The sequence below is a fragment of the Chrysemys picta genome, chromosome 9 (assembly GCF_011386835.1).
Source record: "Chrysemys picta bellii isolate R12L10 chromosome 9, ASM1138683v2, whole genome shotgun sequence".
Lineage (NCBI taxonomy): Eukaryota > Metazoa > Chordata > Testudines > Emydidae > Chrysemys > Chrysemys picta.
Genome location: NC_088799.1, coordinates 60,586,235 through 60,610,300, shown reverse-complemented (window position 1 = coordinate 60,610,300; position 24,066 = coordinate 60,586,235). Strand labels below are relative to the sequence as shown.

General features: G+C 54.8%; 2 protein-coding genes across 14 annotated transcripts in view; both read right to left on the bottom strand.

The window, feature by feature from the left end:
* Positions 1 to 24,066, bottom strand: part of MID2 (midline 2) — a 465,133-nt gene that overhangs the window by 54,342 nt on the left and 386,725 nt on the right. The gene's annotated exons all lie outside the window — the stretch shown is intronic.
* Positions 16,082 to 23,940, bottom strand: LOC135973372 (CLK4-associating serine/arginine rich protein-like). Its single transcript, XM_065556327.1, has one exon. It carries the CDS (start codon positions 17,094 to 17,096, stop codon positions 16,083 to 16,085), a length of 1,014 nt encoding a protein of 337 aa, XP_065412399.1. The 5' UTR covers positions 17,097 to 23,940; the 3' UTR covers position 16,082.

Genomic DNA, 24,066 nt, shown 5'->3' with positions numbered 1-24,066 from the left:
GAGCATCTGCCCCTTGGTATGGTCCTGTGTATGAGTGAACTGCCTTCCGGGCCCTGTGGTGACCAGTGGATGCTGCATTGTGAGAACTGATCGAATGGCCTACTGAGCATAAATACTATTGGCCACACAATTACCCAGCCTCTGACAGAATGTCTTATTGCTTCACTGTTTTTAGGAAGTCTGTGGGAAAGTATGAGTATTCCCCTAAGCTCCACTCAATAACAATGTGAGTTACGGGGACATTACAGGGGAACAGCAACAGGCCCTGTACTGAGACTGCCTAACACTTTCCATCATAAAAATTCTTCTAATTGATATGAAGAGATCTATGGCCCATGTGGTTTGCTGGAGGATCTTGAAATGAGGCAGGGGGTTAGTCCTGGGGTGAAGGAGGAGCCTTTTGCTGGTTTCACAACAGCCTGTTCAAATTTTCACAAGTTATGAGCTTTTGCCATTTCCTGGGTGGGCAAATTTTTTGGCCCGAGGGCCACATCGGGGAATAGAAATTGTACGGCGGGCCATGAATGCTCACAAAATTGGGGTTGGGGGTGCAGGCTCTGGGGTGGGGCTGGGGATGAGGAGTTTGGGGTGTAGGAGGGTGCTCTGGGCTGGGACTGAGGGGTTCAGAAGGCAGGAGAGGGGATCAGTGCTGGGGAAGGGGTGCCAGTTCCAACTGGGGGTGCGGGCTCTGGGGTGGGGATCATAGGCGCCTACTTCTCCTGGTGCCAATGGGTGCCCCGACTCCACCCCTACCCCTGCCCCACCCCCATTCCAACCCCTTCTCCAAAGTCCCTGCCCCAACTCCACCCCCTCTCTGTCCCATTGGACTCCTTCCCCAAATCCACGCCCTGGCTCCGCCTCTTCCCCGCCTCCTCCCCTGAGTGCACCACGTTCCCACTCCTCCCCACTCCCTCCCACAGCTTGTTAAACGGCAAGCCTGGGAGGAGAAGCGGGGACACGGCATGCTCGGGGAGGAGGCGGAGGTGAGCTGGGGAGGCGGGGCAGGGAGCTTGGCTGCCGGTGGGTGCAGAGCGCCCACCAATTTTTCCCTGTGGGCACTCCAGCCCCGGAGCACCCACGGAGTCGGCGCCTATGGTGGGGATGAGAGGTTTGCAGTGCAGAAGGGTACTCTGGGCTGGGATTGAGGGGTTTGGAGAGCGGGGGGGGATCAGGGCTGGGGCAAGGAGTTGGGGCACGGGGATAGGCTCAGGGGGTGCAGGCTCTGAGCAGCACTTACCTCAAGCGGCTCCTGGAAGCAGTGGCATGTCCCTTCTCTGGCTCCTACAAGGAAGTGTGGCCAGGTGGCTCTGCATGCTGCCTCATTGGTAGACACCGCCCCTGCAGCTCCCATTGGAGTGCGTAGAAGTCGGAGTGGAACCATGCTGCGGCTTCCAGGCCAGAGCGGGGCCAAGCCGCGTGGTGCAGCCCCCGACTCTGTGCCAAGCCGCGTGATGTGGCTCACAGGCCGGCTTAAAACGGCTCGCGGGCCGGGACGTAGTTTGCCCACCCCTGTCATGGGTGGTTTTGCTCAGTACAGCTTATTCTTTGTTTGCTGCCAAACCCCTGAACATTCCATTAGCAAGGCACAGGAACCTCGCTTCAGCATGTTAGTTACACAGAACTGCTCTGAATAGGATGGATGACAATGGGTCTGAATCCTCCTCCTGCAACTGCTGCTTTTCCCACATCAAGGTACCCCCCCCCCCACTGCAGCTCGCCTCCACCTCCTCCGAAAGCGTGCCGCCACGTCCTGCTTCTCCCCCCTCCCTCCCAGCGCTTGCGCCACGAAACAGCTGTTTCGCGGGGCAGGGACGGAGGGGGGAGTAGGGGGAACACGGCGTGCCGGGGGAAGAGGTGGAGCTGGGGTGGGGATTTGGGGAAGGGGTTGGAATGGGGGCAGGGCCAGGGGTGGGGAAAGGATGGAGTCAGGGTGGGGCCAGGGGCGGGGGGACGTGAGCACCCACCGGCACCAGAGAAATTTAGCGCTTATGCCCATCACAGTCCTTATTTCTGAGCAAGGCCTCCTACCTACTTGAGAAGTGACACAAGCTGGGAATAGAACTCACAGCTCTAATATGACAAACACACATACACCCACCTCTGAGGCTTGCAGGAAGGTCTGTTACATATTTTTAAATCATATGTACACATCTCTACCTTGTGATAATTAATTTCTAAAAAACAGCTTCTGTTAATCATGTAGTAACGAAAGCAACAGAAAGAAATGAATACTCCAGAAGTAGAGCGTTACCTTGCTTTTAATGTTGCAGAAACTGGGACACACAATATTTGGGGCATATGCCTTTTCACGGTGGCAATGATCTTATACAATATGCAACATTACTTTGCTGGTTCAACTGACTGATATTCTCAAGTCTGAGGGCTCTGTCTTGCTGTCTGAGCCCTTTACCATCTGCCAGCATACTCATGCAATAGCAGATTGTAGAACTCTATGCACCCTGGGGCTAAAACTTATGACATTCTATCCCAAAGGCACAGGCTAGCCTGCTTACTCTCCCAGGAAATCTCTAGCTATCACTGCAGTTAATATCTTTCCCCAGATTTCCAGCCATTAGAGAGGAAATGCTGGATTCTAGGAAAGTTATACAAACACCCCCAAGCTAGGCCATGATTGGACTTTATGTGTAACACAAGACTGGCTTGCAGCCAAAACCCCTGACATTTGCATTAGCACTGCTCGCGTGCTGCCTGGCACCAGGGCCGGATTAACTTTTTGTGGGCCCGGCGCCAAACATATGTGTGGGCCCCCCTGGGGAATGATTGTAAAAGGGGCTGGGGATAAAAGCACAGTGGGGCAGGAGCTAGGGTCAGTCTCTGGAGCAAGGGAGGGGTCAGGGGTAAACTGCAAACGCAGCAGGGCTGGGGAGGGGGTAAACAGGATCCCCCCCGCCCCTGCCCACATAGAGCGGGTACCTACCTGGTTCTAGCCCATTCTCTTTATCTCTCTCTGCACTGAGCTGCCCCTCCTCCCACAGCAGCAGGACAGGTTCTCTTCCAGCCCTCTGGGGTGGGTGTTGGGAGTGGAGGCTAATGTGGTTACTCCTATAACCGGACATTTAGTTTCCAGTCAGCACTGCTAACCGGACACTCAGGTCCCGTTTTCTACTGGAGTTTCCAGTCTAAAACTGGATACCTGACAACAGGGCTGCCAGAAAAGCGTGACGGGGGGAGAGGGGCAAGTGGTGGGTGGGCTAGGGAGTGGAGAGGAGCTAGTGGGCAGGGCCATGTCTGGTGTACTGCCCAGGTAGGTTGGAGAATGTGGGGATCAGCTGACACAGTATCTAGGGCCGGTGCAAGGATATTTTGCACCCTAGGCGAAACTTCTACCTTGAGCTCCCTCCCTCCACCCCCCAGAGCATCACTTATTATAAATTTTCAAAAAGAAATACAGTGGAGTCACATCTTATGCGGAGGTTAGGTTCTAAGGTCACCGCATAAGAGGAAAATCACGTATAGTGAAAATTACCATAAAGTACAGTATACACTAGAACAGGGGTCCTCAACCTATGGCACGTGTGCCAAAGGTGGCACGTGAGCTGATTTTTTTAATGGCAGGCTGCGGATCCCGGCCACTGCTGAGCCTGCTGCCGGCCTGGGGTTCCGCTCATTCAGCTGCCAGCTGAGGTTCCAGCCAGCGGCTCCGCTCAGCCTCCTGCCGTTCACCCAGGCCGGCAGGAGGCTGAGTGGGGCCGGTGGCCGAGACCCTGGCTGGCAAGGGGCCAGCAGCTGGAACCCCAGATCATCAGCGGGCTGAGCAGGGCCGGCAGCCGGGACCCCAGACCCCGCTCAGCCCACTGCCAGTCTGGGGTTTCGTCCACCGGCTCCTGCCAGCAGGGGTCCCAGCCGCCGGCCCCATTCAGCCTGCTCAGCCCGCTGCCAGCCGGGGTTCCGGCCGCCAGATCCGCTCAGCCTCCTGCTGGCCTGTGGTTCCGTTCACCCAGGCCGCCAAGAGGCTAAGTGGATCTGGCGGCCGGAACCCCAGACCGGCAGCGGGCTGAGCGGGGCCGGTGGCTGGGACCTCAACCCACTGAGCCTGCTCAGCCCGCTGCCAGCCGGGGTCCCAGCCGCCAGATCCGCTCAGCCTCCTGGCGGCCTGGGTGAACGGAACCCCAGGCCGGCGGACAGAACCCTAGGTGGACGGAACCCCAGACCATTCACCCAGGCCGGCAGGAGGCTGAGCGGAGCTGGCAGGGACCCCAACAGGCTGAGCGGGGCTGGCAGCTGGGACCCCGGCTGGCAGGAGCTGGCCCACTGCTCAGCCCGCTGCCGGCTGAGTGAACGGAACTCCAGGTCAGCAGCAGGCTCAGCGGCGGCCGGGACCTGCAGCCTGCCATTAAAAAAAATCAGCTCACGTGCCACCCTTGGCATGCGTGCCGTAGGTTGAGGACCCCTGTTCTAGTGTATACTGTATATACTGTACTTTATGGTAATTTTCACTATACGCGATTTTCCTCGTATGCGGTGACTTTAGAACCTAACCCCCGTGTAAGATGTGACTCCACTGTAGTGTAAAAAAATTTTTTGGGGCATCGCTTTTTGCCGCCCCCAAATCTTGACGTCCTAGGAAGCCGCCTAGTTCGCCTAGTGGTTACACCGGCCCTGACAGTATCCCCAGCCCAGGTTGTCTAGATAAAATTACTATGAAGTGGGAGCACAACTGGTTGGCCAGTCAGCCTCACCTCAGTCCCTGGAAAAATCATAGAGCAGGCCCTCAAGGAATCGATTCTGAAACACTTAGAGGAGAGGAAAGTGATCAGGAACAGTCAGCATGGATTCACCAAGGGGAAGTCGTGCCTGACTAACCTAATTGCCTTCTATGAGGAGATAACTGGCTCTGTGGATGAGGGGAAAGCAGTGGATGTGTTATTCCTTGACTTTAGCAAAGCTTTTGATACCGTCTCCCACAGTATTCTTGCCGCCAAGTTAAAGAAGTATGAGCTGGATGAATGGACAGTAAGGTGGATAGAAAGCTGGCTAGATCATCGGGCTCAATGGGTAGTGATCAATGGCTCCATGTCTAGTTGGCAGCCAGTTTCAAGCGGAGTGCCCCAAGGGTCGGTCCTGGGGCCGGTTTTGTTTAATATCTTTATTAATGATCTGGAGAATGGTGTGGACTGCACTCTCAGCAAGTTTGCAGATGACATTAAACTAGGAGGCATGGTACACTAGAGGGTAGGGATCGGATACAGAGGGACCTAGACAAATTAGAGGATTGGGCCAAAAAAAACCTGATGAGGTTCAACAAGGACAAGTGCATAGTCCTGCACTTAGGACGGAAGAATCCCATGCACTGCTACAGACTAGGGACCGAATGGCTAGGTAGCAGTTCTGCAGAAAAGGACCTAGGGGTCACAGTGGACGAGAAGCTGGATATGAGTCAACAGTGTGCCCTTGTTGCCAAGAAGGCTAACGGCATTTTGGGCTGTATAAGTAGGGGCATTGCCAGCAGATCGAGGAACGTGATCGTTCCCCTTATTCGACATTGGTGAGGCCTCATCTGGAGTACTGTGTCCAGTTTTGGGCCCCACACTACAAGAAGGATGTGGAAAAATTGGAAAGAGTCCAGCAAAGGGCAACAAAAATGATTAGGGGTCTGGAGCACATGACTTATGAGGAGAGGCCGAGGGAACTGGGATTGTTTAGTCTCCAGAAGAGAAGAATGAGGGGGGATTTGATAGCAGCCTTCAACTACCTGAAAGGGGGTTCCAAAGAGGATGGAGCTCGGCTGTTCTCAGTGGTGGAAGATGACAGAACAAGGAGCAATGGTCTCAAGTTGCAGTGGGGGAGGTCCAGGTTGGATATTAGGAAACACTATTTCACTAGGAGGCTGGTGAAGCACTGGAATGCGTTACCTAGGGAGGTGGTGGAGTCTCCTTCCTTGGAGGTTTTTAAGGCCCGTCTTGACAAAGCCCTGGCTGGGATGATTTAGTTGGGAATTGGTCCTGCTTTGAGCAGGGGGTTGGACTAGATGACCTCTTGAGGTCCCTTCCAACCCTGATATTCTATGATTCTATGATCTATGTAGCCAGAACTCAATGGTCAAACTGGGAGGGTGTGTCTTGTGGGGTCCCAGAGGGTCTGTCTTGGGTCCGGTACTGTTCAATATTTTCATTAATGAGGTGTATAATGGAGTGGAGAGTATGCTTATACAAATTGCAGATGACACCAAGCTGTGAGGGGCAGCAAGCACTTTGGAAAACAGGATTAGAATTCAAAATGACCTTGACAAACTGGACAATTGGTCTGAAATCAACAAGATGAAATTCAATAATGATAAGTGGAAAGTACTACACATAGGAAGGAAAAATCAAATGCACAACTACTAAACAGGGAACACTGGCTAGGGGGTAAGACTGCTGAAAAGGATCTGGGGTATAGTGGGTCACAAATATGAATCTGAGTCAACAATGAGATGAAGTTGTGAAAAATGCCAATATCATTCTGCGGTGTATTAACAGGAGTGTCATATGTAAGAAACAGGAGGTAATTGTCCTGCTCAGCACTGCTGTGGCCTCAGCTGGAGTACTGTGTCCAGTTCTGGGCACCACATTTCAGGAAAGATGGGGACAAACAAAGAGAGTCCAGAGGAGAGCAACAAAAATGAAAGGTTTGGAAAACCTGACCTGTGAGGAAAGATTAAAAAAACTGGGCATGTTTAGTCTTAAGAAAATAAAATCTTTCTAACTACGAGGGCAGTTAAACTCTGAAACAGGCTTCCAAGGGAGGCTGTAGAATCCCCATCACTGGAGGTTTTTAAGAACAGGATGGACAAACACCTGCGAGGGATGGTCTAGAATAGATTTACTTGGTCCCACCTCTGGGCAGAAGACTGGGATAGATGACCTCTTAGTCCTATTTTTCTATGATTCTGTTTCTGCTTTACCAGAACCCTTTTAATGCCATTTTCTTGGCCTTTTAATGTCCTAGAGCAGCATTTTTAAAAGTTCGGGTCGCAACTCTGTACTGGGTCGCAGCATGTCAGGCACTGGGTCACTCTGGTCAGCACTGCCGATCGGGATGTTAAAAGTCCCGTCGGCGGTGCTGCTCAGCTAAGGCAGGCTAGTGCCTACCTGTTTTGACACTGCGCTGCACCCTGGAAGCAGCCAGCAGTGGGTCTGGCTTCTAGGCAAGGAACTGGCCAATGGGAACTGGGTAGGGGGAGACAGTGCCTGCGGGCGAGAGTCGTGCGAAGCCGCTTGCTCACCTCTGCCTAGGAGCCAGACCTGCTGCTGGCCGCTTCTGGGCCGCAGCGCGGTCCACAGTGCCAGGACAGGTGGGAAGCCTGCCTCTGCACCCTGGCTACGCTGCTGACTAGGAGCCGGCGGAGGAAAGTCCATGCCCCAACCTGGTGCCCCAATCCACTGCCCCAGCCCTCAGCTCTCCCCAAACCTGGAACCCTTTCCTGCATCCCAAATCCCTCATCCCTGGCCCCACCCCAGAGCCTGCACCCCCAGCCCAGAGCCCTGACCCCCAACCCCCTCCCACATCCCAACCCTCTGCCCTTACCCAGGGTCCCCTCCCACACCCTGAACCCCTCATTCTCAGCCCCACCCCTGGACCCCAACCAGGGCCGGCGCTTCCATTTAGGCGACTTAGGCGGTCGCCTAGGACACCAGGATTTGGGGGGGGGGCGGCATTTTGCCGCCATCGGTGGCAATTTGGCGGTGGGGGGGTCCTTCCGCGCTCCGGGTCTTCGGCAGCAATTCTGCGGCGGGTCCTTCACTCGCTCCGGGACCTGCCGCCGAAGTGCCCCGAAGACTGGGAGCGCGGAAGGCCCCCCCCGCCGCAGAATTGCCGACGACGACCGGGAGCGCGGAAGGACCCCTGCCTAGGGCGCCAAAAACCCTGGCGCCGCTCCTGACCCCAACCCTCTGCCCCACACATTTTCTTCAACTGGGTCCCCAGAAAAAAAGTTTGAAAACCACTGTCCTAGAGCAGGAGGGAGGATGCATCCTGATAAGGAGAAGATATTATTTACATGCAAGGTTTCCTTCTGTGATGGATTTTTCTCTTTTGTTCAGATCTCATTAACCTTGCTGTGGGCATATTTGAATTGTCATCCATGCAGCTTGACCCTGCCAGCTCCCCAATGCACACGTTCAAAGGCAATGAAACCCAAGCATGCTGGATCCAGTTCTGCCTCAGTGATGCCTGTGCATACTCTGGGAGTCAGAAGTGCACGTGTCTCCACCAGGTATGAACCCAATGAGGCCAAAGTGCATGCTGCGTGTGCACCTCTGCAGAAAAAGCAGGTATAAATTAATCTGATTCTGCAGCATTCCTATAGCCTGACACAGTCTGGAATGCTGCTGATTGAAAAGTGGTTGCCAAGCCATGGGGCAGGAGGCCACACATCCATGTACACTCCCCCAGCCCGTCCTTTCATGTGCCAGCCCTGCTGTGCCTCACGTGGCCTGCAGTATCCAGGAGCCGGCTGCCACTTCAGCAGTGCCAGAAAAATGCACTTGTTCTCTTAAAGGGAGACTAATCCCAGGGCTGCTTCTGCTCATCAGACAGAGAGAATGATCTGTCCCCAACTAGATTGGCTTGTTGTGTAACTGCATTATGGGGACAGTATATTTGGATCCTTTAGAGTACACGTGTCATGTTAAAAGACTGACCTCCTGCCATGTTATTTAAAACAGATGTAACACACTGCAGGTATGTGGCTCATATTCCTAGTCATACATTTTACATTCAAAGATAAACCTGATGTGACTAATATGCAGCTCTTGATTTTTGTTAATAAACTGGAAAGAGACACATTTTTGTGCAGAACAGCTGGCTAGTTTCTTTCATCACTAGCACAGCCCTGTAAGACCGCACCTCTGTTTGAGATCTGTTTCAAAAAAGGATGGCTTAGTGGTCAGGGCATTAGCTTAAGACCTGGAAAACTCAGGTTCAATTCCCTACTCTGTCCCAGTTCTCCGTGTGATCCTGGACAAAACCTTAGGTCTCTGCATCTCAGTTCTCTGTTTTTAAAATAGCTAGCACTGTCCCTTGGCACTGGCAGGGGCGGCTCCAGGCACCAGGGCGGCAAGCCGCGGGGGGCAGCCTGTCGGTCGCCTTGAGGGCAGTGGTCAGGCTGCTTTCTGCAGCATGCCTGCGGGAGGTCCGCTGGTCCCGCGGATTCGGCGGCAATTTGGCGGCGGGGACGCCGAAGGCGCGGGACCGGTGGATCTCCAGCAGGCATGCCGCCAAAAGCCGCCGGACTGCCGTGCTTGGGGCGGCAAAAAACATAGAGCCGCCCCTGGCACTGGGGTGCTGTGAAGGGCAATACCTTACAAGAGAATCAGGGGCAGGGCTGGCTCCAGGCACCAGCTGACCAAGCACGTGCTTGGGGCAGCACCTTAGAAGGGGCGGCCAGTGTTGGCGTGACGGGGGGCACTCGCAGTGTTTTTGGTTTTTTTGTTGTTCGGCGGGGAGGCGCTCGAGGGTCTTTTTTTGTTTCGGCCGGGCAGCGCGCAGGGTGTTTCAGCGGTGCAGCGCAGCGCGGCGCTGGGGGTCGGTGGGTGGGGGTTTGGGCGGCATGGCGCTCGGGGGGAGGGTTGGGTGGCCCGGCGAGGCGCTTGGGGGGCGGGGATTTGGGCAGCCCGGCGAGGCGCTCCGGGGGGTGTGTGTTTAGGCGGTGCAGCACGGCACTGGGGTGGGGTCGGCGATGCGGCGCCGGGGGAGGGGGGACGCTGTTATGGTGGGGCGGCGCTCTTCTTTTTTGCTTGGGGCGGCAAAAAAGTTAGAGCCGGCCCTGATCAGGGGCTGGCATACTGTGGTAATGAGGGCCAGATAAGTACCCTCAAGAGGGAGTCCTTTGAGGTTTCAAGGCTTTTGCCACTATTGAAGCCTTAAATACATCTCTATTAGTTTTTCTCCAATATAACCCAACACTGATCCCATTACATAGACTACTCTAAAATGTGGGAGGAAGGACAGGGGGAAAACGTGCAGGAATAGAATGGAAGGAATGCACAAATAGCCAAACATCCATTCCTGAGGGTCAGCTGGCAGCCTGTTCATGAAAGAGCAGTTGTATTTCTCCACAAGGCTTGAGTAGGAATTAGTGAGAGATGTGATGGTGGGTCTCAGATGTCTGGAAGATCTGAACCTTGCTTGGCTATTCATGCACAAATCAAAAAGTTAAAGTACCCAAAGAGCGGGGCATACACTTTTAGCTGGGCTGTATTATCCTTCCTGAAAGGGCACTTTTATCTCAACTCCTCTCTATCTTCTAAGGGCAGAGAAAGGAGAAGCATCTGATTATTTTTGCCCCATCAGGAGAGCCTTGACCCTGAAGCATTCGAAGAGCTGTTGGGTTCCTCATTATATGGCTCCAGCCAGGGAGCTAGCAGGTGAACTGTACAGGCTAGGAGTTTTGTCCAAGAAATAGCAGCCGGAGAAAGCACCGAAGCAGGAATGTCACGGACTGCAGGCATTTCCCTCAGGCCATCATTAACGAACCTGCCAGTTGAAGCTTTGGCCACCAAAGAGCCACTTCATTTCCTTCTATCACTTTTTGATTTGCTTCTGCCAGCACAAGCTGGCACCTCTCAGTCCTTGACAGAGGCGGGGAACGCTGGCTGTGTTCAGCTGTGCGGGGATGGGGGGGAAGGGAGTTTGACACAGCTGTCTTCACACTGAGAAGCCCTGCAAATCAGCAAATCATTTGCACCAAATCTAATTCTGTCCTTTGTGACAATGAAGTGATGGGACAAGGAGACATGTTTGCTTGGGGGATGGCATTTGATTGGGTTTTTGGGTGGGGGCTGAGCAGAGGGGAGATGGAGTATTTATTGAAGGCTGCAGAAAGCTGCAGGCCCTGCTGTGCTTTTGATCAATGCTGTAAGTTTCTATGGGTATTTCTTCACTAGCAACGTTAAAGTGCTGCTGTGGCAGCACTGCCATGGCAGCGCTTTAACGTGGCTGTGTAAAAAACCCACTCCCACGAGGGGAGTAGCTACCAGTGCTGGTGCACTGTCAACACTGCCACTTTACAGCGCTGAAACTTGCAGGGGTCAGGGGTGTGTTTTTTCACACCCCTGAGCGAGAAAGTTGCAGCACTGTAAAGTGGCAGTGTAGACAAGACCCATGAGACACAAGGCTCCAGGCTCACTCAATCACAGCTGTAGCCAACCCCATTATACTTTTGCCTTCTTGCAGCACATGGCTGTCTCTTGAATACACCTCTGTTCAGAGCCTATGGTACTGCTGTATATTTTAAATTAATTTCTTCAGCTACAGGGACTGAACAACTCAGTCATCGAGAAACCAACTCTTGTAACTGTTGTTCTTCGAGATGTGTTGCTCATATCCATTCCAATAGGTGTGTGCGCGCACCGCGTGCACGGTCGCCGGAGAATTTTCTACCCTAGCAACACCCGGCGGGTCGGCTGTGGAGCCCCCTAGAGTGGCGCCTTCATGGCGCTGGATATATACCCCAGCTGACCCAGCGCCCCCTCAGTTCCTTCTTGCCGGCTACTCCGACAGTGGGGAAGGGGGGTGGGTTTGGAATGGATATGAGCAACACATCTCAAAGAACAACAGTTACAACGGTGAGTAACCGTCTTTTCTTCTTCGAGTGCTTGCTCATATCGATTCCAATAGGTGACTCCCAAGCCTTACCTAGGTGGTGGGGTCAGAGTGAGACATTGCTGTGTGCAAAACCGCTGATCCGAATGCAGCATCGTCCCTGGACTGCTGCACCAGTGCATAGTGAGCTACATATGTGTGGACTGATGACCAAACTGCAGCTCTACAAATGTCCTGGATCGGGACTTGAGCCAGGAAGGCAGTCGAGGAAGCTTGGGCCCTCGTGGAGTGAGCGGTGAGGTGCGGCGTCGGGACACCGGCCAGGTCATAGCAAGCCCGAATGCAAGACGTGATCCAAGAGGACAGGCATTGTGAGGAGACCGGTAAGCCTTTCATCCGGTCGGCCACTGCAATGAAGAGTTGCGTCGTCTTTCTAAACTGCTTCGTGCGGTCAATATAGAAAGCCAGGGCCCTGCGTACGTCCAAAGAATGCAAACGCTGGTCTTGGCAAGTAGCGTGTGGCTTAGGATGGAAGACCGGCAGAAATATATCCTGGTTCACGTGAAATGGTGAGACCACCTTGGGAAGAAAGGCAGGATGTGGGCGAAGCTGCACTTTGTCTTTATGGAAAACTGTGTATGGGGGCTCGGACGTAAGTGCCCTAAGTTCAGAAACGCGCCTCGCTGAGGTGATGGCTACAAGGAAGGCTGTCTTCCAGGATAGGTACAGGAGTGAACAGGAAGCCAGTGGCTCAAATGGGGGCCCTGTGAGCTTGGAGAGAACCAGGTTGAGATCCCACGTCGGAACGGGCTGACGTTGTTGTGGGTACATCCGGTCTAAGCCCTTGAGGACTCTAACGACCATCGGGTTAGAGAATACCGAGGAAGCGAGTTCTCCTGGGTGGAAGGCCGAAATAGCGGCGAGGTGAACTCTGATGGAAGATATCGCCAAGCCCTGCTGTTTTAGGGATAGGAGATATTCCAGTATGAGAGGAATAGGCGCCTGTAACGGGGACTTGGCTCGTTGTTCGCACCAACAGGAGAACCGCTTCCACTTGGCTAAGTAAGTGGTCCGTGTCGAAGGCTTCCTACTGCCCAGCAGAATCTGCTGGACAGACTGCAAGCATTGTTGCTCCACCTGGTTCAGCCATGGAACAACCACGCCGTGAGGTGGAGTGATTGTAGGTCGGGGTGACATAGTCGGCCGTGGTCCTGAGAGATGAGATCTGGACACAACGGAAGTGGGATCGGTGTTTGAACCGAGAGCTCCAACAGTGTGGTGTACCAGTGCTGCCTCGGCCAAGCTGAAGCGACTAGAATTACTCGTGCTTGGTCTCTGCGCAGTTTGAGCAGCACCTTGTGGACCAGAGGAAATGGAGGGAAAGCGTAAAACAGGTGGTCTTTCCAAGGTAGAAGAAACGCGTCTGACAGAGAGCCCAGAGCTCGCCCTTGTAGGGAGCAGAACGCGTGGCACTTCCTGTTGGCTCGAGATGCAAACAGGTCTACCTGGGGAAACCCCCACCTCTGGAAAACGGAATAGATGATGTCTGGGCGAATTGACCACTCGTGCGTCTGAAAGGACCTGCTGAGTCGGTCCGCTAGTGTGTTCTGGACTCCAGGAAGAAACGATGCCGTGAGATGTATCGAGTGGGCGATGCAGAAGTCCCACAGGCGAATGGCCTCTTGGCATAGAAGCGACAAACGTGCTCCTCCTTGCTTGTTGATGTAAAACATGGCCATGGTGTTGTCGGTGAGAACTAACACACAGCGGCCATGCAGATTGAGAAATGCCTGGCAAGCCAGGCGCACCGCCATCAGTTCTCGAACATTGATGTGTTCGCCGAGATGGGCACCCCAACCTAGAGATGAAGCGTCTGTGACCAGGTGCAGAGAGGGTTGCGGGGCGTGAAACGGCACTCCCTCGCAAACCACACTGTGATCCAACCACCAGGTGAGGGAGGCCAAGACCGAGCTCGGAACCGTGACCACCATGTTCAGGCTGTCCCGATACGGGCGGTATACCGATGATACCCAGGCCTGAATTGGGCGAAGCCGAAGTCTGGCATGCCTGGTTACGTATGTGCAAGAGGCCATGTGACCCAACAGGGCGAGGCACGTCCTCATTGTAGTAATCGGGAAGGCCCTGAGCCCTCGAATGAGGCTTGTGATGGCATGAAAGCGATTGTCTGGTAGAATAGCCCGTGCACGTCTGGAGTCTAGGACTGCCCCAATAAATTCTATCCTCTGGGTAGGCTCTACAGTGGATTTCTCCTTGTTGAGTAGAATGCCCAACTCGTGGAATGTGTGTACTATTATGTGGACGTGAGCTCGAACTTGCTCCCTGGTGCGGCCGCGTACCAGCCAGTCGTCTAAATACGGGAACACCTGTATCCCTTGTCGACGAAGGTATGCTGCCACGACAGCCATACATTTTGTGAACACTCTTGGGGCCGAGTATAGGCCGAAGGGAAGGACTGCAAATTGGTAGTGCACCTTGTTTACCACGAATCGCAGGAAGCGCCTGTGAGGCGGGTAGATTGCTATATGAAAACATGCGTCCTTCATGTCGAGGGCGGCGAACCAGTCTCCAGGATCCAGAGAAGGGATAATGGTCCCCAGTGAGACCATGCAGAACTTCAACTTTACTATGAATTTGTTGAGTCCGCGTAAGTCTAAGATGAGTCGCAGACCCCCTTTGGACTTGGGGATCAGGAAGTAGCGGGAATAAAACCCCCTGCCCCTTAATTCTAGTGGAACCTCCTCTATGGCCCCCATAGATAGGAGCGTAGAAACCTCCTGTGTAAGAAGTTGCTCGTGAGAAGGGTCCCTGAAGAGGGACGGGGAGGGGGGGTGGGAGGGAGGGAACGAAGAAAACTGGAGAGCGTATCCCCTCTCCACCGTGCGAAGGACCCAACAGTCCAAGGTTATAAGGGACCAAGCACGGTGGAAATGGGAGAGGCGATCCCGAAAGGAGGGAGCTAGATCCTGGGTGATGACTGGGGCGCCGTCCTCGACCGCACCTTCAAAAGTTCTGCCTAGGGCCTGAAGGTGGCCTAGGTGGCCCCTGGTTCTGACCGGGTTGAGGGCTGGTCAACCTTCTCCTACCACCTCGTCCCCGCCTTCTGGCGGAGTCCTGTCTAGGACGAGGCCGGGGGGGGGGGGTAGAACCTTTGAGGCTGGGGCCTAAAGGGTCTGCGCTGGGGTCCTGGAACATGCATGCCCAGGGAGCGCATGATTGTTCTCGAGTCCTTGAGGCTCTGCAGTCGAGAGTCCGTCTTGTCCGAGAACAACCCGTGTCCCTCAAAGGGTAAATCCTGCAGGGTTTGCTGCAGTTCCGGAGGCAAGCCCGAGACCTGGAGCCAGGAGACTCTCCGCATGGCGATACCTGAGGCCAGCGTCCTCGCAGCCGAGTCCGCTATATCCAAGGAGGCCTGTAAGGAGGTCCGTGCCACCTTCTTACCCTCCTCCACTAAGGCCCCGAACTCTTCCCTGGAGTCTTGGGGGACTAATTCCTTGAACTTCCCCATAGAGTTCCAGGAATTAAAGTTATAGCGGCTCAAGAGCGCCTGCTGGTTAGCTGCTCTAAGTTGCAGCCCTCCGGCTGAATATACCTTACGCCCAAACAAATCGAAGCGCTTAGCGTCCTTCGATTTGGGCGCTGCAGCCTGCTGACCGTGGCGCTCCCTTGCGTTCACCGATGACACCACTAGTGAACACGGTTGGGGATGAGTGTATAAGTACTCATAGTCCTTTGAGGGGACGAAGTACTTTCTTTCCACCCCTCTGGCTGTGGGTGGAATAGAGGCAGGAGTTTGCCATATCACAGTGGCATTAGCCTGAATCGTGCGAATCAGGGGCAATGCCACCCTGGATGGGGCATCCGCAGAGAGGATGTTCACAATTGGGTCCTGTACCTCCACTATCTCCTCTGCCTGGAGGTCCATATTACGTGCCACCCTACGTAATAGGTCCTGGTGTGCACAAAGATCTATCGGGGGCGGACGTGTGGCTGTTGTGCCCGCCACCGCCGCATCTGGGGAAGATGAGGAGGATGCCTCAGGTGGCAAGGGATCTAATGGCGGGTCCTGCTCCAAGGGACCCTGAAGCAGAGCGTCGCCTGCCCCTGGGTCCAGGTCCTCAGGTGGTGCAGGCACGGGAGCCTCCATGCCCCCTGGGGGGGGGGGGGGGGGGGCGGGAGATGGTGGCCTCCGGAGCCCTGTGCCTAGAGTGTGCCGAGTGAGAGGCTGATGGTGGTGCCCCCTGTGCTTGGTGATACGCCCACGGGGTCCAGAACGACCAGTGCTTAGGTCCCTGAGCGGGATCCTCCGCTACCTCCTGCCAGTGGCTCATGTCAGCCTCAGCGGCCTGCCCCTGAGGGGGGTATGCCGATCTCGAGGCCCCATCGGAGGAACGAGACACCGATCTCGAGGGCCAGGGCGGTGCCGATCGCGCCGAAATCGGTTCCAGATGATATGGTGCCGCTCGGTTCCGGTCCGGAGATGATCGGTCCCTGTGCGGTGCCGGTGAGCGGTACCGAGATCAGGATCGGTGACGATGACCACGTCGGTGCCGAGATCCTGATCTGGATCTGGATGAAGACGACCGCGAGTAGACACGGTGCCGGGAGCGGCCCCTCGAAGCCGAGCGTCGCTTGTACCGGTGCCGGGAACTACGTCTGGAGTTCGATCGGTACTGATGATCGTAACGGTGCCGAGACGTAGAGCGGTGCCGCGACGAGGATCTTGGCCGCGAGTATGACCGGTGCTGAGGTGATAGTCGGCGCCGGGACTGCGAGCGGTGTCGGGACCTGCTTTGCGACCTGGAGCGGTGCCGTGAGTCCACTCCCTGAGATGGCGGGCGCACCAGGGCAGGTTTGCCCCTGGATTGCACCGGGCGAGGAACCAACAGTGCTGGTGGTTGGAGCGGTGCCGGTTCTGTGAGAGCAATGAGGTCTCTCGCCGTCGCGAAGGTCTCTGGGGTCGACGGAAGACAAGGCTCCACCACCGACCGAGGTGGTGATCCAGTCCGCACCGGACTCAACGGCCACGGAGCCGGAGTCGACGGCGTAGCAGGCACCTGCTTTTGGTGATCCAAAGGCGGACGCGGCTCTACCCCCGGCACCGGGGGAGCCGGCGTCTTCAGGACGGCAGTATCCTGTGCCTTGCGGGCTTTCTTATGTCCCGGAGACAAGGATCGGCGCCGAGGCCCTTGTGGCGGGTGCGGTGCCGAAGGAGGTCGGTGCCGTGGAGGCTTGTCCGACTCTACCCGCGGTGCAGAACCAGTCGGTGCTGCAGGGGTGCTGCGCACCGAGGCGCTCGGTGTCGGAGCCTGACGCGCCGATGGAGGGTCCGGGCTAAGTGCCGCCTCCATGAGGAGTTGCCGAAGCCGAAAGTCCCGCTCCTTTTTGGTTCTCGGTCTGAAGGCCTTATAGATTTTGCACTTATCTGTCTGATGGGATTCTCCTAGGCACTTCAGACACGAGTCATGCGGATCACTCGTGGGCATAGGCTTAGCGCAGGACACGCACTGCTTAAAGCCGGGAGCCTTGGGCATGAGCCCGGCTATGCGCCGGGGGGAAGAAGGGGGGAGAACAACCCCCTTAATCCCCGCTAACTATCTACAACTATTAAAAAGTAAAATGAACAAGTATCTAACACTATACAACAACTATAACTACAACTATCTACAGAATAACAGGATAAGCTAGGGAGAGTGGAGAACAGCTATGCCGCGCTCCACAGTTCCAACGACCGTCAGGGGCGGTAAGAAGGAACTGAGGGGGCGCCGGGTCGGCTGGGGTATATATCCAGCACCATGAAGGCGCCACTCTAGGGGGCTCCACAGCCGACCCGCCGGGTGTTGCTAGGGTAGAAAATTCTCCGGCGACCGTGCACGCGGCGTGCGCACACACCTATTGGAATCGATATGAGCAAGCACTCGAAGAAGAACTGATTCATTTCTAAAGCACAGCCCCTAATAAAATTCAGCTTCCTGTGAAAGAACTTACAAAGCAAATTGCCAAGCTCTATGCTGCTCTGCAGCTCCCCCTCCTACGCTGTGCTAGGGACATGACAGGCTCTGCTTCTCCCAACAGAGGCTGGAAAGAGCTGGGAGAACGGGGCAATGCTGCCTTGCATATTCTCCAGGTTAGTTCTGATGCTGGTCAGATGGCTTCTTCTGATCAGATGCTGAACTCGCTGGGTAGGTTAGGCTGTTGGTGCCATGGGAAGAATCAGGTCAATGGTGAAACTATTAATTAGGAAGGGTTTACTGTCCTTAATTAACTCTGTGACACCAGAGGACTGGAGGGATAGATCAGTGGTTTGAGCATTGGCCTGCTAAACCCAGGGTTGTGAGTTCAATCCTTGAGGGGGCCATTTAGGGATCAGGGCAAAAATCTGTCTGGGGATTGGTCCTGCTCTAAGCAGGGGGTTGGACTAGATGACCTCCCGAGGTTCCTTCCAGCCCTGATAGTCTATGGACTCATTGACCCAAGGAGGTCCCTTCCAGTCCTGTCTCTACAATCACAGGGGCTGAGTGAGCCTTTAGTGAGGCTGAATCCTGCCTGCTGGGTGACAGGTGAGTGAGGCAGAGGGTCTTCCCTCAACACTGCTATGGTTAGGCAGGATATCTTCACATGCCACCCAGCACCCACTGTGGGGTCTGGGTGGACAGGACTGTGACTCCGTGTTCAGCTCCCCAGCCAGCAGACAAGCTACCATTTGCAGCAGCCGTTAAGCAGCAAGGGGTGAGCTAAGGCACCCCAGTGGCATGGCCTGCCTTGCCCCAGCAGCACACCCAAGGGGCAACACGTCAATTCCCTTGTGGTGCTGGCCAAGGCAGGGCTTGGCCACACAGACTGCGCTCAGAAAGGGAGCCTCTCAAAGACTGAGTACGAGTTTTCCTTGGGGTGAAGGCACCTCCAGGAGAGGAGACAAGGCGATGCATGTCACTGGGAGGTGAGGAGCAGCAGCAGTCTCCATCTCTGCACACCCAATGAATGCTTCAGTGCAGAGGGGAGAAGCTGCCCAGAAGGAGCCATTGCTCTGCAGTGAGCTCAGAGCAGCTGGCAAGGGGAATGAAGAATCTGCTGAGTCTGCTTGATATTTCTTGACATGGTCCCATTCTCATGGACTGTATTTGAAGGATCCTCCTCTCGCTGCAGGTCCAAGCCCATGCGCCATTTGTCCCCGACCCTGCAGCCATTTCTGGCCATGGCCAGTGAGTGCGAGACATCACTCCATCATAATAGCAGCGTTTTAAACCCACCGTGCACAGGCGTCAATGACTCCACAGGCTGCAGGACAATGGAGAATCTGTTCATGTGCCAACCCAGGCGTGAACATACCACACTCCCACTCAGCCTCCATCTCCCTCCAGCCTGCTCCTGGCCCTGCACAACTCAGTGGGAGTTGCTGCTGACTGCAGTGGGAGCAGGACCAGAGCCTCGGTGCAGGTGGCCACCTCAGCCCAGGCTTGAGGAGATGTTCACTCCAACCCCACGATAAACCAAGCCATGCTTCTGAATGCTGGGATGACAGCTCACTGCACACGCAGAGCAGCAAACATCCTCCCGCTTTCAGTACCAACTCACCAGCTGCAGATCCCAGGGAACCAAGCAAAGCAAACACCCTTTTACTGGGCTGCATACATTTAAGTGTCACATAAAATAATCATCCCAGGCAATTACAGCCTCCCAGGCAATTACAGCCTCCCACAGTGAACTCCACATTCCGAGCTTGGCCTTGAGGTCAACCATCCAACCTTGAACCAGGGAGCAGACGGAAAGACAGATCCTGATCTCACTTACCCTGCTGCAGCCACTGTGACTCAGCAGAGCAGCTGCTGATTTCGCACAAGAGGGTGCTCACAGATTCCTGCACTGAATCCAGTTCCCAGGTTTCTGCAGCTCCACCAGAACAGCTGACTAAAGCCACTCTCTCCCGAGTCGGGACATCCTGGACTCTCCTGCAGCTGGTATGACTCTGCACAGGAGCCCGGCTTGGGGTTACAGCATTTTGTCAGACACTCTCTGGGGGAAACCAGCCTCCCCGCTCCCTGTAAGCTACTTCAGTAAAGGCATGCAGCAGAGATCACATTTGGAAATGATGTATTGAGGCTCCCTATCTGCCATTACTCCAGCTGTTCTAACAACTGCATGGCGCCTTCAGCTTGTCCCAGGGCACACTGACAGGAAATACACGGACCTTTGCATTTTCACTGACACGATGAAGATGTTTTATCCTGCTCCCTGAAGCTTGAAGCTCGTCACAGTGAATGAGGCTTCTCCCAAAACAATGCAGAAGCATCCCCGTAGCACATCAATGGAGAGTGAACAACAACTAGTTCTTCACTGCCAGTGCCACTGAGCCCAGATGCACTAGCCTAGAGAACAGCTTCAGCCCCCTTTGCCTGCCCAAAGGCAGCGATACACGTTCTCCTGGGCAATGTAGCCATATAGATAACCTGCGCCTGGCAGTGCTCTCTGATTGTTAACCCTTTCAGTGCTGGCTTGCACCTTTGGGGGAAGGGGATCCTGAAGGGCTAAAGCCTGGCTAAAGCATGACTCCTTACCAACCCTCTGCCTGCAGCATGGCACAGCACATGTCGCTTTGTTCATCCTACACAGGGCAGCAGCAGAGGCAGATTCCTGCCCACCCCTCCCATCTTTGCTCCCCTAGTCAGTCCAGTCCCTGATTCCTGTCCTACCACAGACCTTTGTGCCCTTCTGCCAAGTATCCTGGTCAGCCCTACACTTCCCACCACATTGATACCCTCCAGCCCTCCTTCGGCTCCACGACTCTCCCCAGCAGCACTAGACTCCCCACCTGCGCTACCTACTCCCCACACTTCTTATTTCCTCTTTGCTGGCAGCATCACCTGGCACCTGCCCCTCCTGATGGTGCTTCCCCATCAGTGATGTCGCTACACTTTGCCACACTCCTGTACTGGTGGTTCCTCAGCCTGGCTGCCCTCCTGTACCCAGAGATCCCAGCCAGGGGCATGGTGAGTGCTCCAGCTGTTCAGAGGGTTCCACCAAGACAGAAGAGCACTAGAACTCAGAACTCCTGGGGTCTCCTCCCAATTCAGCAAGGTGACCGCCAGCAAGCCACTTCCACTCTCTGTGCCCCCCACCCCTCCCCGCCCTGCAATGGGGATTAACGATATCCAGCCGCCATAGGAAAGTGCTCGGAGTTCTGTGACGGATGGCGCCAGGAGACTTTGTTCTGATTACACATTTTCCCCGCTGGATTGTGCCATTCCACAGTACATTAGCTGTGGCATCGTGGTCGCCGCTTACGTAGCCTGCTAGTGAGTGTGTGTGACAGGTCCCCCCAAGGCCGATCTGCAGAGGAGATGAATTGTTCCAATCCCCCTCCTCGGGAGCCTGGGCTCTCTAGCTCAGGCTGTTAGCCCTGGAGGTCCCTGGTTTGATCCCTGGGGAACCAACCAAGAGAGTAGCTATCATGCTTGCATCCCATTGTTCATACCCCCCTATGCTGGGACCACTGTGTGTCTGTCCAGCGTGGGCCACAGGAGGAACTCCTCTGAGCTACCCCAGACATGCAGAGACCTGTCACTGACTCCCAAGTTCTTCTCAGATCTCCCTGGAAAACATCTCCCTGGTTCTCATGGGGGACTTCAATCACCCTTATATCTGCTGGGAGAGCAATACAGCAGCGCACAGACAATCCAGGAAGTTTTTGGAAAGCATAGGGGACAATTTCCTGGTGCAAGTGCTGGAGGAACCAACTAGGGGCAGAGCTCTTCTTGACCTGCTGCTGACAAACAGGGAAGAATTAGTAGGGGAAGCAAAAGTGGATGGGGGAGGCAGTGACTAGGTCCTTTTCTGCAGAACTGCTGCCTAGCCACTCAGTCCCTAGTCTGTAACAGTGAATGGGATTCTTCCGTCCTAAGTGCAGGACTTAGTCCTGAACCACTTCTTCATCTTCTGGTAAATAGTATCAATGGTCAATGAGGGTCTGGCTGGAGAATCTTGCCTGCATGCTCGGTGTTCTACTGATCGCCATATTTGGGGTCGGAAAGGAATTTTCCTCCAGGGTAGATTGGCAGAGGCCCTGGAGGTTTTTCGCCTTCCTCCGCAGCATGGGGCGGGGGTTGCTAGCTGGAGGATTCTCTGCGACTTGAAGTCTTTAAATCACAGGATTTGGGGACTTCAACAGCTGAGTCAAGGGAAAGGGGGTGGGTCAGCTTTTGTGGTCTGCATCATGCGGGAGGTCAGACTAGATGATCATAATGGTCCCTTCTGACCTTAAAGTCTATGAGTCTATGACTAGGAGATGGTCGAGTTCAGGATCCTGACACAAGGAAGAAAGGAGAGCAGCAGAATACGGACCCTGGACTTCAGAAAAGCAGACTTTGACTCCCCCAGGGAACTGATGGGCAGGATCCCCCGGGAGAATAAAGGAGAGCTGGCTGTATTTTAAAGAATCCTTATTGAGGTTGCAGGAACAAACCATCCTGATGTGTAGAAAGAATAGTAAATATGGCAGGCGACCAGCTTGGCTTAACAGTGAAATCCTTGCTGATCTTAAACACAAAAAAGAAGCTTATAAGAAGTGGAAGATTGGACAAATGACCAGGGAGGAGTATAAAAATATTGCTCAGGCATGCAGGAGTGAAATCAGGAAGGCCAAATCACACTTGGAGTTGCAGCTAGCAAGGGATGTTAAGAGTAACAAGAAGGGTTTCTTCAGGTATGTTAGCAACAAGAAGGTGGTCAAGGAAAGTGTGGGCCCCTTACTGAATGGGGGAGGCAACCTAGTGACAGAGGATGTGGAAAAATCTAATGTACTCAATACTTTTTTTGCCTCTGTCTTCACGAACAAGGTCAGCTCCCAGACTACTGCACTGGGAAGCACAGTATGGGGAGGAGGTGACCAACCCTCTGTGGAGAAAGAAGTGGTTCAGGACTAAGTCCTGCACTTAGGATGGAAGAATCCCATTCACTGTTACAGACTAGGGACCTAGTGGCTAGGCAGCAGTTCTGCAGAAAAGGACCTAGGGGTTACAGTGGACGAGAAGCTGGATATGAGTCAACAGTGTGCCCTTGTTGCCAAGAAGGCTAACGGCATTTTGGGCTGTATAAGTAGAGGCATTGCCAGCAGATCGAGGGACATGATCGTTCCCCTCTATTCGACATTGGTGAGACCTCACCTGGAGTACTGTTTCCAGTTTTGGCCCCACACTACAAGAAGGATGTGGAAAAATTGGAAAGAGTCCAGCAGAGGGCAACAAAAAATGATTAGGGGTCTGGAGCACATGACTTATGAGGAGAGGCTGAGGGAACTGGGATTGTTTAGTCTGCAGAAGAGAAAAATGAGGGCGGATTTGATAGCTGCTTTCAACTACCTGAAAGGGGGTTCCAAAGAGGATGGATCTAGACCAGGGGTAGGCAACCTTTCAGAAGTGGTGTGCCAAGTCTTCATTTATTCACTTTAATTTAAGGTTTCGCGAGCCGGTAATACATGTTAATGTTTTTTAGAAGGTGTCTCTCTCTAAGTCTATATTATATAACTAAACTATTGTTGTTTGTAAAGTAAACAAGGTTTTCAAAATGTTTAAGAAGCTTCATTTAAAATTAAATTAAAATGCTGATCTTACGCCGCCAGCCTGCTCAGCCCGCTTCCAGCCTGGGTTTCTGTTCACCTAGGCCTGCAGCGGGCTGAGCAGGGCCTGTGGCCGGGACACCGGCTGGCAAGGGGCCGGCAGCCGGGACCCCAGACCTGGCGGGGGAGTTCAGGGGTCAGGGCAGAGGGTGCAGGGCAGAAGGCTGGGTGTGTGTAGGGGGGTTCAGAGGTCAGGGCAGAGGGCAGTGGGGATGTGGGGGGTTCAGGGCAGAAGGCTGGGGTGTGTGGGGGTGCAGGGTAGAAGGCTGGGTGTTGGGGGGTTCAGGGCTGAGGGTTCTATGGAGGTGCAGGGCAGAAGGCTGGGTGTTGGGGGCGACTCGAGGTCAGGGTAGAGGCTGGGGTGTGTGTGGAGGTGCAGGGCAGAAGGCTGGGTGTGGGGAGGTTCAGGGCTGAGAGCTGTGTGGAGGTGCAGGGCAGAAGGCTGGGTGTGGGGGGGGTTCAGGGCAGAGGGCTGGGTGTTGGGGGCGACTCGAGGTCAGGGCAGAGGGCTGGGGTGTGTGTGGAGGTGCAGGGCAGAGGGCTAGGGTGCTCGGCTCGTGGGGGTGCTCCCAGCCCCCTGCCCTGAGTGGCTCAGGGCAGGGGGCTGGAAGGGATATGCCCTGTTCCACCCCCTTCCCCAAGGCCCGTCCCTACCACTCTCTGCCTGCTCTATGGAGCAGCGAGCATGCTGCTGCTCGGCTCTGCTCCGCTCCCCTTCCCCCTCGCAAGGGCCATCGCGGGCAGGGAGAGGGAAAGGGAGGAGGAGGGGCAGAGGGGCCGGAATGCACCAAGTTGTGGGAAGAAGCGGGAAGCTTGGCTGCCGCAGGACCAAGCTTCTGCCTCCTGCCCCCGCAGGGGAGAGTGGTGGGCAGCGGGGCTGAATGGGGCGGGGG

Coding starts and splice junctions, on each gene's coding strand:
- LOC135973372 (XM_065556327.1), bottom strand. CDS start 17,096: ATGCCCAAGGCTCCCGGCTTTAAGCAGTGCGTGTCCTGCGCTAAGCCT.